General features: G+C 48.5%; 4 protein-coding genes across 4 annotated transcripts; 3 read left to right on the top strand and 1 right to left on the bottom strand.

The window, feature by feature from the left end:
• Window positions 1-820: 820 nt before the first annotated feature.
• On the top strand, window positions 821-4,475 carry PGRI_062440 (uncharacterized protein; the record flags this gene model as incomplete). The annotated part of the gene is made up of 2 exons (XM_040793958.1): window positions 821-4,184; window positions 4,240-4,475. The coding sequence occupies 2 exons, from the start codon at window positions 821-823 to the stop codon at window positions 4,473-4,475; spliced, it is 3,600 nt and encodes a 1,199-aa protein (XP_040648813.1).
• Window positions 4,476-5,077: 602 nt separating this feature from the next.
• Window positions 5,078-7,610, top strand: PGRI_062430 (uncharacterized protein; the record flags this gene model as incomplete). Its single annotated transcript, XM_040793957.1, has 6 exons — window positions 5,078-5,097; window positions 5,144-5,172; window positions 5,225-5,425; window positions 5,493-6,039; window positions 6,098-6,753; window positions 6,808-7,610. The coding sequence occupies 6 exons, from the start codon at window positions 5,078-5,080 to the stop codon at window positions 7,608-7,610; spliced, it is 2,256 nt and encodes a 751-aa protein (XP_040648812.1).
• A 2,571-nt stretch (window positions 7,611-10,181) lies between these two features.
• On the top strand, window positions 10,182-11,919 carry gprM (the record flags this gene model as incomplete). Its single annotated transcript, XM_040793956.1, has 3 exons — window positions 10,182-10,350; window positions 10,400-10,554; window positions 10,606-11,919. 3 exons carry the CDS (start codon window positions 10,182-10,184, stop codon window positions 11,917-11,919), a joined length of 1,638 nt encoding a protein of 545 aa, XP_040648811.1.
• Window positions 11,920-14,364: 2,445 nt separating this feature from the next.
• PGRI_062410 (uncharacterized protein) lies at window positions 14,365-15,176 on the bottom strand (the record flags this gene model as incomplete). The annotated part of the gene is made up of 2 exons (XM_040793955.1): window positions 14,365-14,673; window positions 14,730-15,176. The coding sequence occupies 2 exons, from the start codon at window positions 15,174-15,176 to the stop codon at window positions 14,365-14,367; spliced, it is 756 nt and encodes a 251-aa protein (XP_040648810.1).
• Window positions 15,177-16,059: the final 883 nt, after the last annotated feature.

The raw sequence follows: 16,059 nt of genomic DNA, 5'->3' as shown, positions 1-16,059 counted from the left end.
GGGATCCACTTGATGATTTAGCTTAACGTTGGTGTACGATATTCTTAAGATACGATCTACGGATATAATATAGACTATGTAAATCATGGACATCGAAATAAACAAAAGAACACTTTATCTATATAAGGGATTTACAACCAAAGGGGATATAACTTCACAGGGGATAAAGGCAGTGCTGTTCTATATCATCGTCATTACCGGCAGATTAGTCGTATGGTAGATCCTCTCTCATTCTGCCGAGTCCCCCTTGCCCTCATAATTATAGACTACACCCTACATCTCAAATCAAGGGTTTAACAGAATCCTCAATTATAGATACTGTTTCTCTTTCCACTATTAGTAGTATAAAATATGCAACATCATCTTTGATATCATACACCCACGGTTCATAGGTCTCCACTATTTAAACGGGAGGCTGGGAACAATCACTCTCATTGGCTGTCTGTGAGTTGTAGTGTGCATTAGCGTGTTGCTCCTTGTAATTTTTAATTTTGGAGGTGTAATTTGAAGTATCGCTGTTTCAATTTCGCAAAAACAAGACTGGGTCTTCCCCTTTCCCTTCAAACTTCATCAGTCATTCGTTGATACTCAAATGCAGTGAGGCTTCGGTCTCGAGCATGATACATTCATTTACATTCCTTCGCTTCTAACTTCTTTTTTTATGCCACATTCTTTATCACGTTCTTTTCTCCACGCGTTGCGGCCTGACGGCCTCCCTGAATTTCTTGGACAGCACAGCCCTGTCTAGTCTTCCCACACTCGCTTCAACCATTTCAACCAAACAACTACACTTTTCTTGCCCGTCGTCGCTCCCACGACAATGAGGATCTCTTCATTGTTTGGGCCCGCGGCGGCCGGCTGGCCCTCGCTTCTCGCGTTTCTACCGACCCTCAACGCCCTATCATTCGAGTCAGTCTCCGTTCCGGAACTGGATCTGACCTCGCTGGGACGGGTATCAATCACTGGTGATTTTGATGGCGTCTCCCTCTATCAATATAAGGAACAGACCGAATCAATTCCTGATGGCACCCAAGCCCTTCTCACCCCGCTACCGAACGGCATTCTCACCAATCTTTCATCCGCCGATGCGCAAATTATGGCTATGTGCCCCTTCACACAAAAGGATGGAACTTTCGCGGGGATATTTGTCGGTGGTAACTTCACCAGTCTGGGCGGAGTCCATTCCCCCGGCGCTGCTCTCTTCAAACCGGATACCAGCAAAGTTATTGCCTTGCCGGGCCTCTCAGGCTCGGTATCGGCCGTGACTTGTGACCAGGACACTAACCGCGTCTACGTTGGAGGAAAATTCAGCTACGATAACGCGACTAACGCCGTCGCGTGGGGTCCTGACGATGGCTGGACTGATCTCCCGTTCAATGGACTGAATGGCCCAGTCAGCTCGATTTTGAAGGCTGACAATGGCCATATCATCTTTGGAGGATCATTTGACTCCCTGGGAAACAAAAGCAGCTCCTCAAACGAAAGACAAATTCTTAACCTTCAAAATGCGACCGTCACATCCGATGCAGACTCTCCTTTGGACGGCTACTCCGATCCTCGTAACATCATTTGTTCGACGAATGGGGAGGCTGCCAAAGGCAAGACCTATCTTCTGCACGACTATGCGCCAGGATTTTGGAGGGCAGACCTTGGTTTCGACTTTTTCCCAACTAAAATCCGCCTTTACAACACTCATTTGGATGGACGCGGCACCAAAGACTTTTTACTTCGAGCGCTCCCTGACAACGGTATCATGAATTTGACATATATCGATGAGTCGGGAAAAAAGGCCAGCTGTGACTCGTCCTGCCCCCTTTCCAGCAGCACGAGTGAAACATACCGAGAATTCACCATGGTTAATCCCGTTGGTATGCGGGGACTCCAGATCGAGGTTCTTAGTTGGTACGGGCAAGGAGCTGGCCTGAATGGCATTGAAGTTTTCCAGGATCAAATCCTAACATACGCTATCGACCAATTCAACGAACCGACATGCTCAGGCATTGAACACCCCGCCAAGTCATCGCGCACCGGCTCTTGGACTGTCGAGGATGGGTATGTTTCTGCAAAGGTGACTGGTTCTGATGCATCGACTACATCCGTCACATTTGAGCCCGACGTGAAGAAATCGGGGAACTATACCATCAAGCTATACACTCCCGGCTGCAGCCAGGACAATTCTTGCGACTCAAGGGGCATTGTTAATGTCACGACTACCCTGTCGAGTGGATCTGACTCTAATCAACCCGGCCCGTCATACATCTATCAGACCAACCGCCACGACAAGTATGACACAGTCTATGAGGGGTACGTTGACGCCAACAGTGACTCCTTCCGACCGAAAGTTACCCTGCGGGCCAAGGACGGCCAAGGTGATATCACCATTGTGGCGTCTCGTGTCCGATTTGAACTCAAGTCCAGTACTGGCGGCCTCAATGGACTCTACGATTATGACCCGGCTTCCAAGACCGAAACATCTGATCTCACGAAATCGGACATCAACAAAGCGGGGACTTCACTTGACCACAACGCAGCAATCTCAATCATCAAGGAACATGATGATGTGACATATGTCGCCGGTAACTTCTCCGATAGCAAGATCAAGCACATCATGTCGATTAAGGATGGCAATATCGCAGCAATGCCCGGCTCTGGATTGAACTCTCCAGTACTAGCAATGGCCACCCTTGACAATGTCCTGTACGTTGGAGGTCGCTTCACCGATACCTCTGACGCAGGTTCAATGGGTCTCGAGCACGTTGCTGCATACTCCTACTCTTCCAAAGAGTGGTCCGCCCTAGGGGCAGGACTGAACGGCCCTGTCAATTCGATTTGGCCTGTTGAGTTGAATGCATCAACAGCTATCAATGAAACCATCCTTGCCATGAGCGGCGATTTTGATCAAATCATGGCTTTCAACGGGAAGCCCGCGGTATCTGTTGCTGGATTCGCCATCTGGGTCCCTTCACACAAGGACTGGCTCCAGAACATCAATGTCACACAAATGCAATTCGGTGGTCAACTCTCAAGTGTTACTTCATACAACAATACCCTCATTTTAGCAGGGAACCTTGCCACCAATGGTATCATCGCTGGTGGTGCGGTGTCGTTGCTACACTCTGATGATTTGCAGCTCATTCCTTTGTCAATGAAGGTTAACCGCCAAAAGTCGAGCACTGGTCTGATAACCGGTGCCTATGATAACGACTCGAGCCGCAATCTCACCATCTACGGTGGGCATTTCGCTGCCGCTGCTAGCAATGGGTCAACCATTGAAAATATTGCCATCTTCAACGGTACCGATTCAAAGATCTCAGGTCTGCCGCATGGCGTCAACAGTAACGCTACATTTGTTTCAATGCTTGTGTACAACGACACCCTCTATGCGGGTGGAAACGTCACCGGAACCATTGGCCGTACTACTCTGTCAGGTCTTGTGGTTTACGACCTAAACAACAATGAGTTCTCGCGGACACAGCCAGCTTTCTCAGGCTCGGATGTCGCAGTCAATGCTATCGTCAATCGACCAGGTTCATCTGACATCTACTTTGGAGGAAACTTCGAGGGCGTTGGGCAGTTCCCATGTGGCTCTATCTGCTATATGGATGCTACCACCGGTGATTGGGATCGACTTGGCACAGCCCTAAGTGGTGCAGTGATTGACCTTCACTGGGCCAGTGAACAGACGCTGATGGCTGTGGGCGACCTTCGCGTCGGTGGCAACAAGACCTCGGTTGCTACCTACGACGCGAAATCCGAAAAATGGACTGCTCTCTCTGGAGCATCCCATTCGGATCTTCCCGGTAATGTCACCACCTTCACTGCTGCTAGCGCAGATCTGTCAAAGTTCTGGGTCGGAGGTACTGCAGCCAATGGCTCGGCCTTCTTCTTAAGCTACGACGGTTCCAAGTTCCTATCTCCCGGCAATCTGTTCTCCGAGGGCACGGTCATTCGTGGTCTAGAGCTTCTTCCTGTCCGCCACGATCATTCCGAGGCCACTCTGTTGCGGAACGAGCAGACGTTGTTGATCATGGGCTCGCTCGTGATCCCCGACTTCGGACATGCATCAGCGGCGCTCTACAACGGAACCGATGTCACTCCATTTATCCTTTCCCAGCAGGCCGATGGCACACCAGGCAGCATGTCGAAATTCTTCTCCGAGAAGAAGAACCCATACACCACCAACAGTGAGTTTACCTGACGTTTTTAATTGATAGGAATCAATACTGACCGTCGACCTAGAAAAACATCACTCCAATGGCATCGCAGTCTTAGTAGCCTTCTGCTGTGCTCTTGGTTGCGTGTTCCTCATTGTGCTGGCCGGTGTCATCCTGAACAAGGTACAGCGCCGCCGCCAGGGCTATGCAGCTGCTCCTCAAACCTTTGGCACGGATCGACCCTCCGACATGCAGCGCGTGCCGCCCGAGTACCTCTTCAATTCGCTGCACCAGCCCAACCCCGGTGCCCCGGCCCTTTAATGTCCCTTTCCAAAAACATTTAACCCATCTGATTTGCTTCGAGGCTGGCGTTTTTGTTTTGTTTTTATCGAAAGCAACGTTGCTATACCCAGCTATCTTTAATGTCTTTTGTTTTGTTCTGTGTTTGTTTTCGCGCCGGTCATATCGCGATTTATCTTCTCATCTTTTTTCCCCTTCCTGGCTCCTAGCACATGCCGATACAGTCCCTGAAAGCTCCATTGTGAATATGCCTCTGTTGATGTACCATACGCTTTTCCCGCGATTTATCAGTTGAGTGGATGTTGGGGAGATTGGAGAAATGTAGATAGCCACGCTTTTGTGGACACAATTAATACAATACCCCTTTGCTGATGAAAATATCGAGACGTATTAATTATATTTGTATAAGTTCTATATAAAATAACAAATTTACTTCCGTATAGTTCACATAATAGCCACGCGTCTACACAGCCCTCTGAGTCAGGTAGTTTGTGTGGGGGCCCCCCAGGTCACCTGGTCTCTCCCCGCAAGTCGATCTCCAGGTTTTCGTATTCCCCCAACCTCAACTCCGACCACTTTTCTCTGCGGATGTTGTTACTGCATTGTATTCATGCCATTTCGGTATGCGATCACGAACCGGCTGGTATGTTTTATGCGCTCTAGTATTGTACATTGCTAACACCACCTAGCTTGACGTGTCGGACACGAAAGCTTAAATGTAGGGATACAACTCGTTTCAAAATTTCATTGCCTGACTAAAGAATATATAGGCGACGAAGAAAAGCCCGAATGTTCACAATGTCGCAAAGGTGGCCGGGAATGTCGTCCGAGCGAAGGTGTGGTTTTCCGCCATCAACAAAACGCGTCGATGAACCGGAACTCCCCAGATGGTCGTGGTAGTCTCAACGGGTTCTATTCGTATAAGAATACGTTTGACAAGGATAGCGTGTGGCTGGATGTTCCAAAACATGGTAGGACACTGTGACATATTGTTTGGTTCTGGAATTTTTCTTGGACGGTAGCTCATATCCTCTGCAGTGATATTTGTCGACAACTCCGATCCATACGCCGATGATCTCGAGGCATCACTGGCAGATCCGAGTAGCGCAGCGCAAACGCAATCCTCAAATCTCAGATGGGGAAGTGGAGACACTCGAACTAGCGATGCCGAGACACAGGGATTGGAAGCTTTGTCGGCGGTCGCGACGCACGATCGCTTCCCTTATTCTTCCCTAGACCACTCCGTCTCTGATAATACCTCCTATACCTCTCCAAACCGACGGCACAATGCCGCTATGCACCCAGCTTCGCCCTCCATGTCGCTGTCGTCCACCAGCAACAATACCAATATTAATTTCCTCCTCAACCCCTCGCATTCGATGTCCCCCTCCATCGACCCAATCATTCAGCTCTCTGACCGCCATACCCCCCTTCCATCAAGACCGGCAGCTTTACAGAGGAGCATGAGCCATATGAGCCATATGAGCCACATCGGCCTCATGAATCACACACCAGATGACAACTCAGAGACCGATTTTGAGACCGCTTTCTTTCTGCGACATTACTCAGAAGGACCGGGACTGTGGTATGTTTTCTCCCATCTGCTGGCGTGGAACCATGACTACTGACCATGGTAACTGCAGGATGGATCTCTTTGATCTAGGGACATATTTCGCTTCATACGTCCCAGTACGAGCAAGAACCAACCCGCTTTTGAAATTCGCTGCCTGCGCATATTCCGCCAAACAGCTGGGTCGAGTGAAAGGTGCCAAGGCTCCGGTGGGCGGAGTGTGCACCCAGCAGGCTGCCATGGAATTGTGGCCTGACAAAGACCCCGACTTCGCATGGTACGGGGCCAAATATTATGAAAAGGCCATCCAGTTGTTAATGAAGGAACTGCAACCTGACGCAGAGGGTCCACCTCCATTGAGCACGCCCGAGGCTTTTGGTCAATGGCAGGCCTCCGAGCTTTCTGTAGATACGGATAACCCACGTAAGCGCCGCAGACGGGTTTCTGATAGTCGGCTCTCGCATGGAGTACATTCTGATGAGGTGCTCGCGGCGACGGCCATTTTGTCCGTGTATGAGTTCCTCGATGCCGCAGGTCCTGCATGGAATCGTCATTTGAGTGGCGTGAAGTCGTTGCTTGATGTCGCTGAGGTGGGCATGATGCCTCTTGAGCAGCGTCCATCCCCAGGGGAGAACTCATATCCGACCCAGACGCCTAAGAAGTCAGGTCTTTCCAAGGCTCGGAAGGCGACGTTTTGGAATTTCGCGCGGCAGGACTATTTAGCTGCCTGTAAGTGTTATCTCACTGAATGACCCCCTCCCAAACCCCGCTAACAGGCAGAAGTCATCAATGAAAGCCATACAAGACTGAACACAGATGATACGGTCCTCTGGACCGAAGCAGGTCTACTCCTCGACAACGCGGGCTATCTCCGCGCCAGCAATACAGGCGCAGCAGGATACCCGGAAGGCGAAGACATAATGAAAGAAGACCTAATCAGCAACGGGCTAGTCTGGATAATATCCAAGATAGTCAATTTCATAAGCTCTGGATCCGTCCCAGGGCCCCTAGGCGTCTCGCAGCAAGTCCTGCTAGAACGGTGGTACAGGCTTGAATCCGAGCTCGACGCATGGTACACCGGAATTCCAGAGACATTCCGGCCATGTGCACGAATAGACTCACATAAACTCGCACACCATCGCCCGTCCAACGAAAACGAAGACATCTCCACCCTCCAAGAAATCTGGTACAGCCTACCCATGTGCGCCTCCGCCATGCAGCACTATCACATGGCGCGGATCTTGCTGCTCATCAATAAGCCGCACGAGTCCACTAGTCGTCGGAGTACCATCACGCTCCGGCTCCAGTCATACCGCTCTATCGAGTCTGAGATCGCCTTCCACAGCCGCGAGATCGTGGGTATCGGTCTCTCCCGCCCGGATGGAAGCGTCAGGATCAACTCGCTGCAGCCGCTCTTTGTTAGTGGGCAGTGTCTCACTGACCCGCGTGAGCGTCGCACTACGGTGCGTCTTCTGAGGAGTATCGAGTCGGATCTGGGCTGGGCGACTGAGTACCGTGTGCAACAATTGCTGAAGGAGTGGGGGTGGGATGAGGATTCGACCTTGTCGCCTGGTTCTAGTTCCTGATGCTTGAAGATATCTTCAAGATAAGCTTTTCAGCCTAGCGGCCATAGCGTCCGGGGTTGAGGGGTTGCGGGGTCAGCCATCGTATAGAACCTGGTCCCTCTTGGACCTAAATTGGAGATGGAATGGCGGGGTGAACGGTAGAGTAATGCACCGGCTTGTGTCGGGACAGTCCTGTCACCCCACGAGGAATAGCTCAAGCGACAGGCGACTGGAAGTCAAGGAGCTGCCGGATACATGAGTAATGATCAAGATACCCATGGACTTATAGTAATCAGTATAGTGCAGATGTACGGAATATAATGTACCATAAAGTGGGCGGACAAAATCTCAAATTTAGGGTCTGAAGAACTTTTTGATTCTTCTTCGGTTGAGTTGCCAAGTTCTGCAGAGAAACCCTACATTATCCATATTATCCTACATTCCTGATTCTTTTCTAGATTCGGTCATTACTACCTACCTACTTGATCACTTTACTTTCAACTAGACAACCCTATAACAAATAATAAATACCCAACACCTAAATATCATCCTCTCTCTATAGAAATCTCATAGAAACTCACCGACCTGTGCAGTAGATAACCCCTCAACATCGCAGGTTTTCCGTTGAGGATGTCACCGAATCCACTTCCAAGCGTGCCCCCCCCCCCACTGATTTACCCTTCTTGGGGGCAACTTATCCGAACCCCACGCTCCCTAGATCCCGACATTATTCAGGATCTACCCCGGTACGAGAATATCTCGGGTTACCAGTACCGGTTATCCCGTAGAGTGTGATTTTCGGATTCGGGGGGCAAGTTTGGCGGGGGAGATGGTCTCGGGGTTTATGGGATTGTCGGGGATGTTCCGGGGTTTATAATAGTTGGAATTTAGAGTCTTGGATTTGAGTGGGGAAGTTGGAGTCTTGATTTTGGTTTTTGGATTTTAGATTGGAAGCTTCAAATTTAGGGATGGGTGTCGCTATATTTTTAGGTCTTTGGTTCCCGTGGTCTTAGCGCTGATCTTTTGTATAGACACATTGGGGATTGGAGTACTACATATTGAGTGGTTTACTCCGCATTTGCTCTTAGGAATAGGACTGGGAATTGGCACATGTTATTTCATTTCATGCTATCTTGTGGGGTACAGGATTGACTGTAAGTGTGGGCTGATGTGAGGGGACGAGTGGCGAGTCATGTTGATAGCCTCAAGCTTAGAGCTACAGATATATATCTAGGTACTCCATACCCCATACACAAAAGACAGATATCGTAGGAAGAGCCCTGGTAATTGGAAAGCAGGATAGAATCAAGGTGATGGGAGAACTATCAGGGCTCTAAAATTTGGTGCCATCCTTAGACTGTGCTTGTGTTGCGTTACATATGACTCACAAATTGATGATCTTGATACAACATAGAAAAGACCGAATTATCAAGCTAAGAGTTAACCACTTAACTAGTGACTGGTTTAAGGGTTAGGGGTTCTGCTTAGCGTTAAATGCGATGATCATAGGATGTCGGTGTGGCCTGAGCATCCATGAAGTACATGTACTCCCTGCTCCCTACATATCAAGAACATGGATGTTCGACTATCCCCCCGACGGGGGTAGATTACGTATGGTATAGTGAAATGGTCAGCTGATCTACCCCATGAGATTTAAAGGATTCCAGGCCTTTTAGATAATTGTCGATAGTGTACTCCATCCTCCTACATACAACATATATCATATTATCCTCTATGACCCATTTGATTGGACTCATGAACAACGAATGCTGGCGGTGATCACAGCGAGAGACGGGTTAGTGGTAACGATTGGGTGGATTACCGCGTGGGTTCTCGGGAAGAAATACCATTGTAGGTGACACTGGCCAGTCTGTGCGAGCGTCGACAGAATTTGATCTCCAGGGGTAAAAATGCAATCGAATCAGGGCGAGGCAAGTACTTGGCACACTGTCAGCTTGGGGCTGGACAGTTGCTCTCGGGTGTGCCTGTCAGCTGTGTATGGAGTAATTTGGAACTATTTAGATGAGTGCCTAGATCTATTGAATCTAGATTGGACATATTAAACAACATTGTCATTGTGGGCTGAAAGGTCAAAAGGAACTAACCACGCTTGGAAAGCCAAGTACAGAAAACCGAGGCTGATAAATTATATTAATTATGGATCTAGTTACTCCGTATACAATATATTTGACCTAACTAGAGGACGGAGTATATGATAATATAGTGTACTAGTTAAATCCAGAGCATTTAAGGCCGTACCGTACATATAAGAGTTGCATCATGGGCATTTTTTTAATTTACTCGGTTATTTTCAAATCTGTATTGTACTGTATTTTATTCCCCGCTAAATTGACTTGCCAAGATGGAATTGAGTTTTAGGGGACCGTGGGTAGGGATTTAGCGGGGGCCTCGTGTGCCGGTGGGGAACGGTTTGTAGTACGGGACGGAGTACGGGGAGTACATACAAGAACACATATCCCCATTTATCCTTCCTCTTACACACACACTCTTTCTTAATCACATATATACTATATTCCTTTATATCGCGCTGGCGCGTTAGGGATTTGTGCAGGATATGCATTTCTCGCCATCATGGTGCACGCCCTAACTGGACACTGCCCGTCTCCCTTCTTAGAGGAGGCGCTATTTCCCACCGACGGGGGTTTTATCGATGGCCGCTATTGCGAGACTATCCCCTTGGGCAACAGCTCCTTATCCTGTTGCTTACCATGTCCTCTTGCCGAATGGAGATATGAGACTGGTGAGTTTGGTTGATTATCAGGTCCGTTCTAAAGTTTTAACTTGTATAGACTTGGCCGATAAAATCGCCGTCACGAGTTGGATCAGTGTCGCCATTCTCCCTCTATGTGTCTTCTTGTTGGTTTCCTACGCCGTCTTACCTGTCAAATGGTCTCACCGTCATTACTTGAGTGTTTGCTTTACAGTGGGCATTTGTTTCATGCAGGTAAGTTGAAGTTGGATGCGTGGGGGATCTTTATGGCTAACTCTGATCTAGGTCGCCTTTATTATTCCCCTCGGTGCAAAGCCAGAGGAATGCCATAATGCAATCACCCCCAATGATATGCGCTCCAATCTTTCCTGTGCCTTCTCGGGATCTTTACTGTTATTTGGAGGCCTGTTTATCGTTGTATGGAGTTTCATCCGCACAATGGCTTTCCACCTACAAGTATGCTGGGAAAAAGTCCTAGGGCCGAAGTTCATGTGGACAGCCTTTGTCTGCGGCTTCGGGCTCCCAGCAATCGGACTGACAGTTATGCTGATACTGACTGGAGTGTCATTCCGATTCGGCAAAGTCTGCCATATCAACGTAAAAAACGGCATATACACCTACTGGATCCCAGTCATGATCTTCGGCGCAGCAGCTCTCATCCTCCAACTATCAACAATGATCTACTGCATGCACATCTACCTCCGCTCCCTTTTCGACAAATCTACCTCAACTACAGGCAGTTCAGGCGCACTCCCTTCCTACACATCCAGCATGGGCACCGTTACAGCCCGGCAAGCCTATCGACGCGTACGCCGCGTCCTTAAACTTCAATGGCGCGGCATCGCCCTCACATGTATCATCCTCGGCAACGTAATCTTCTTCGCAGTTGTCTTCATCAACCTCGACAACGCCGTCGCACCAACAGAAGACAACGTCAAACTTGCAATGCCCTGGCTACTGTGCCTCGCCAAAACCGGCGACAAGGAGCTCTGCCGCGAATATGCCGAAGCCATCGGTCCCAACGAAGCAACCGTACTAGCAGTCGTGATTCTCCTCTCCCTCGTCGGCCTCTGGAACTTCCTCCTCTTCGCCCGTCCCTCCATGTTGGCCGGGTGGCTGGATCTAATCCGCAGCAAAACTACCCGGCGCAACGAGTTCGTCTCTGTAGACGCCGCTAACCGCTTCACCGACAACAAGGGCTTCGAAATGCTCACCTCACCTCTGAAATCACCCGATCCGTTCATGCGCTCGCCAAGCCCTACTCGAATGGGGCCTGACCGCAACGCCTTCATGCGCTCACCGAGCCCTACCCAAATGGGCGGCACAGACCGCAGCGCTTTCATGCCGTCGCCAAGCCCTACACAAACAGGAACTGAACGAAGTTTCTTCATGCCTTCCCTGAGCCCCACACAGACTGGATACGGCCGCAGTCCAGCCAGTCCTACCCCCAGCTCGGACCGCACTCATGTCGGTCGTGAAGCCCGCTATGTGCGTCCCTCGCTAAGTTTTTCCGGGCCTAGGCCGCCTAGCTCATTACATAGTGCGCGCGATTGGGATCCCCAGTCTTCATTTGCGCCCGCGTACGGACGAGGTTCCTGAAATACGTTTATGTTTTCTTTTTTTAATGTTCTAAATATTCCCGGGGGGTTATCCGGTCTTTGGCTCTGGAAGGAAAAAGGAGATTCCAGGAGATACGGTGTTACAGGACATGTCTCATATTTTCCCGGCAGTGTTTGCAATTCCCGTATGTATCAATGATGTATGATGTTTTTTGCGTTTCATGTTCGATTTAAAAACTCAATATAATTCGATAATTTATCCTTATTTTACCCGTGCTTTTTTTTTAAAAAATCAAGACTAGTCCATCCCCAATTACTCCGTACAAGTATTTACATTACACCCGATCTTAATCTCAACTGCAATTCGGGTCTTTGCATCGGTATGCCCGGTAGAATGCAGTGTAGAATGCAATGTAGAATGCAATGTAGAATGCAGTATAATTCCAGAACGCAGTACATAAATTACACTAAAATACAAAAAGCAAAGCTGAGCCCCAATCGGTTAAACCCCAAACCCACTAGTCCCTGGTCTTACGGACTCCACATGCAGGAACGGCGGTTTTGCCTCGTTGGGGGCTGTTTTGACATTTTAGTCTGTGCGTTGACGGAGATACTCCTTTCTAGAGTTACTTCACTACCGAAGTACGGATATTTACAGGGGTTATTATACTAGTTAAACCCTACTCTACACTGTAGCATCCCTGTTAGGCTTTCGGAGAACCCTTCTAGATGGTGGAAATTGCCCCAGAACGATTAGGTGAGATTCCTGTTACAAGGTTGTACCTACATGAGGGCGTTATATTGTGCGGCTGAAATGTATCTCTTTGGTAACTATTTCGTACTCCGTATTCCGTATCGACATTAAAGTAGATGTTTAGATATGCATAGAGGGGACCTCGGGAAGTTAATTAAATACATATTTGACAGGGATAGTGGTAGCGAGGGGCGAGTTAGTCATTGTCATAGATTGTTAAACGTCAAAGGATCACCCCGCAACTAAGCATCGGTAAATCCATCTACCATTCTCTAGAAGTTCCGCGGTTCTTATGATTTAGTTTCGTTGATCTGGTGATCTTACTTCGTTCAACGCGGTCTCAAGACCCCGGGGTGCGGGGTTGATCGACCTAGATAGCGTGTTTCCCCGGACCCGACGTTCAAAACTAACGAAGTCGATGGAGTATAGAGTGGATGAACACTAACTTTAGCCAACACGTGGTATTGGTGGGTGTTCATAGGCCAGGAGTGAATCGTTCGGCATTCGCAGGATTGACACGTGCTTCTAGCCGAGTGGCGTCAAACTTCCACATTTTACAATACATAGTATATTGGTGCATAATCCGGGGAAGGATCGGGATCCATACAGATAGTATAAAGATACAAATGGAATGCGGGGGAAGAGACCTTGTTGAAATAGCGTTAGTCGCAGGGCTGGTCCGAGGTCTGCCATGTGATTCTTAACTGCCGGGAAAACTTTATTTTTGAGTCGTTTATGGGGTCTATGGGGATTTCTGGGGGATCTACGGGTATTCACATGGCGAATTCTGGGGAAGATCCCTGAAAACAGCACAGAGGGGTATTGGGTTCGCTGCATTCACGATGAAGGCTGCCAATGACTGCCTGTATACAATTACTAGTGAGGACTACGGGTAAGAAGTTGTAACCGGTAATACTATAACACATGTCTACTTTAGATATTCACGACAATCGCCTCAATGCTCATGCGGTCAAGACGCCATTGTGCGTCATTCGGGAGGTTGAGGAATACCATCTATGCACCAGGCCTGAAAAGCAATGTACCACGAACTCTCGTGCATTTGATATCTCAAAGGGGATAATGCAGGGTCTTGGTCATTTGCATGTTCAAGGCTTTCACTCCCGAGGTCGTGAGCAAGACTAGGACTAGGACATGACGTAGAAAATCATGCATTGTGCATAGGTAAGATATTCATGGTGTTCTTGCTACGTCTGTTATGAGTATGGCGCTTAGGGTCCATCACTTCCATCCCTCCTCTCGGCTATGGCGCTTGATAATTGAAGCAAAGTGTGGTACACAACCTATCCTGGCACCGACTTCCATTACTCTTTTGGGTTATTGTGTGGCAGAGTATGAACATGGGGTTTGTACCAACGGCATAGGGCTACTGAAGATCTTAGAATGACAGGACTTGCCTTGTAGGTTCCAGGCCTTCGAGCAATTTGTCCAACGAGAGGGCTATCTTTCTCCACTGTGGACTATATACTGGGCGAGAGCTTTGTATGTGCTTGCTAGATCTAGCCCATATGTGATATGAGTGATGAGTAAATATTAACATTCATTGCGTACTGGGAGATAGAGGGAAAAGTCGATGTCAACATCTGTATATTCCTTGTACTATAAACAGTAATAAAGCAACACACTCCTCAGATTCCAACAAATCAAGTAATCGAACAACCACAACAATGTCTAGCCAACATGATCCAAGTAAATGTCAAACAAAATGTCCATTTACAAGCCACCAGCAGCACAAATCTTCTTAGCATCACCAACACGGTCGGCATACCGGCTGGGATAGGCGGAGCGCTGCACCTTCTGGCAAAGCTTGCCAACGTCCATAGACTTCCAGCCACTAACACGCTTCATTTCCTTGAAGAACTGAGCAGCGGACTTGGCAGCGTCCATATCAGCAGCGATATCAGGGTAGTACATAGCGCGCTGCTGGAAGATGCCCACGCTGTCGTGGTCGGAGCCCACAGCATCATGGGGATACTTAAGGGAAGCGGGGACTTTCTTGTTGGCGTAAATAAGGAGATTAGACTTGAGATAGTGTCAGTAATGTTCTTATATGGGAATTGAAGGCGTAAGCGACTCACCTCGACAAGTCCAGTTGCGATTCCAGCAAGACAGCCCTGACGGCCCAGACCCTCTTTCTTTGCCTCTCCGATGATGTCCTTTGCATGCTTGGACTGGGTGGAGGAGAGGCCGGGTAGCTTTCCACCGCTACCGCCACCGCTGCCACCATCATTGTCACCTCCGCCGCCGCATTTCTTGGTCACGTAGTCGCTGCTTCCAGTTCGGATGTAGTAGTCGGAGATATAGCAGCCGTCGGAGGTCTTGTCCCAGATTTCATTGCCATTGACGCTGGTGCCAGGAGCCTGGCAGGTGATTGCAACGTCGGCTCCCTTCTTGTAGCTCTTCACTACGGAGTGGGAGGTTCCTGGGCCAGAGCGGCAGTTGACGGTGTTGCCGGTGATGGGATAGGCATTGACGATTGGTGTCAGGGCGGCAAATGCCAGTGCCAGGACGGGAGTGAACATCATTTTGAATGGAGTTTCGAGAGATACTTGAAGTATATGAAGATGAGGCTGGTATTGCGGATTGCTGATTGCAGAGTAGCTGATGTTGCGATGTTGTGAGCTGATGGATAGAAGAGTTTGACGAGGAATGAAGGAGCATTTTATATTTCTGAATTCCTCATTCCCCGAGGTTGTATCCTATATGAAACGACTATTTTCTTCATTCTTGCTTGCTTTGGACCCCACGAGGCTCGTATAGAAGTGGGATGTAGAGAGATCTTCGATTCGTATTCGTAGATTTTCCCCATTAAGCCCGTATCCAGTGTTAAGGTTCTATGGAGTGAAAAGTAAGGAATCTATTTTCAAAAAGGATATCTCGTATAGTCCCCATAGGAATTTCTCGTGTTATTCAAAATATCCGATGTTGTTAAGCTTAGTCGAAACATCGGTCAAGCTTGGCGCTCGTGTTCCTGGGGCCTTCCCTGTTAGGGCATAACATGCAGGCCTAAAAATAGCAGGGCTACCCGGAGATTAGCATCAATTCATGTAGATCACCCGTATTCAGATCGTGAACTTCTATTGATTCGACTGTTATGTTCCTGGCAGGTTTAGTGCATACTACATCGGAAAGTTAAATATTAGGGGTCCATAGGGATAAATTTAGGTGTTGTGCTGAATGTACCTTTATTTCTTAGATATAGACTAATGCTAAGTTCTAAACATCAAGGGTTAGACAATAGAAGTGTATCCGTTTGATGAGCCTCATCATAAGCGTCGGAGATTTATGTGGTAATGCTAACTCGTATACGGAGTGCTACGTCGCTAGTTGGCTGAGTAGCCATACTAAATAGAGATCGCACTCAAGGATCGGACTCAAGGAATAATAGTGAGATTGGGATGTGCTTCC

This window comes from Penicillium griseofulvum (genome assembly GCF_001561935.1).
Source record: "Penicillium griseofulvum strain PG3 chromosome Unknown contig_95, whole genome shotgun sequence".
NCBI classification, from domain to species: domain Eukaryota; kingdom Fungi; phylum Ascomycota; class Eurotiomycetes; order Eurotiales; family Aspergillaceae; genus Penicillium; species Penicillium griseofulvum.
Note: the sequence above shows the minus strand (reverse complement) of the source record. Positions and strands in the feature narration are given on the sequence as shown.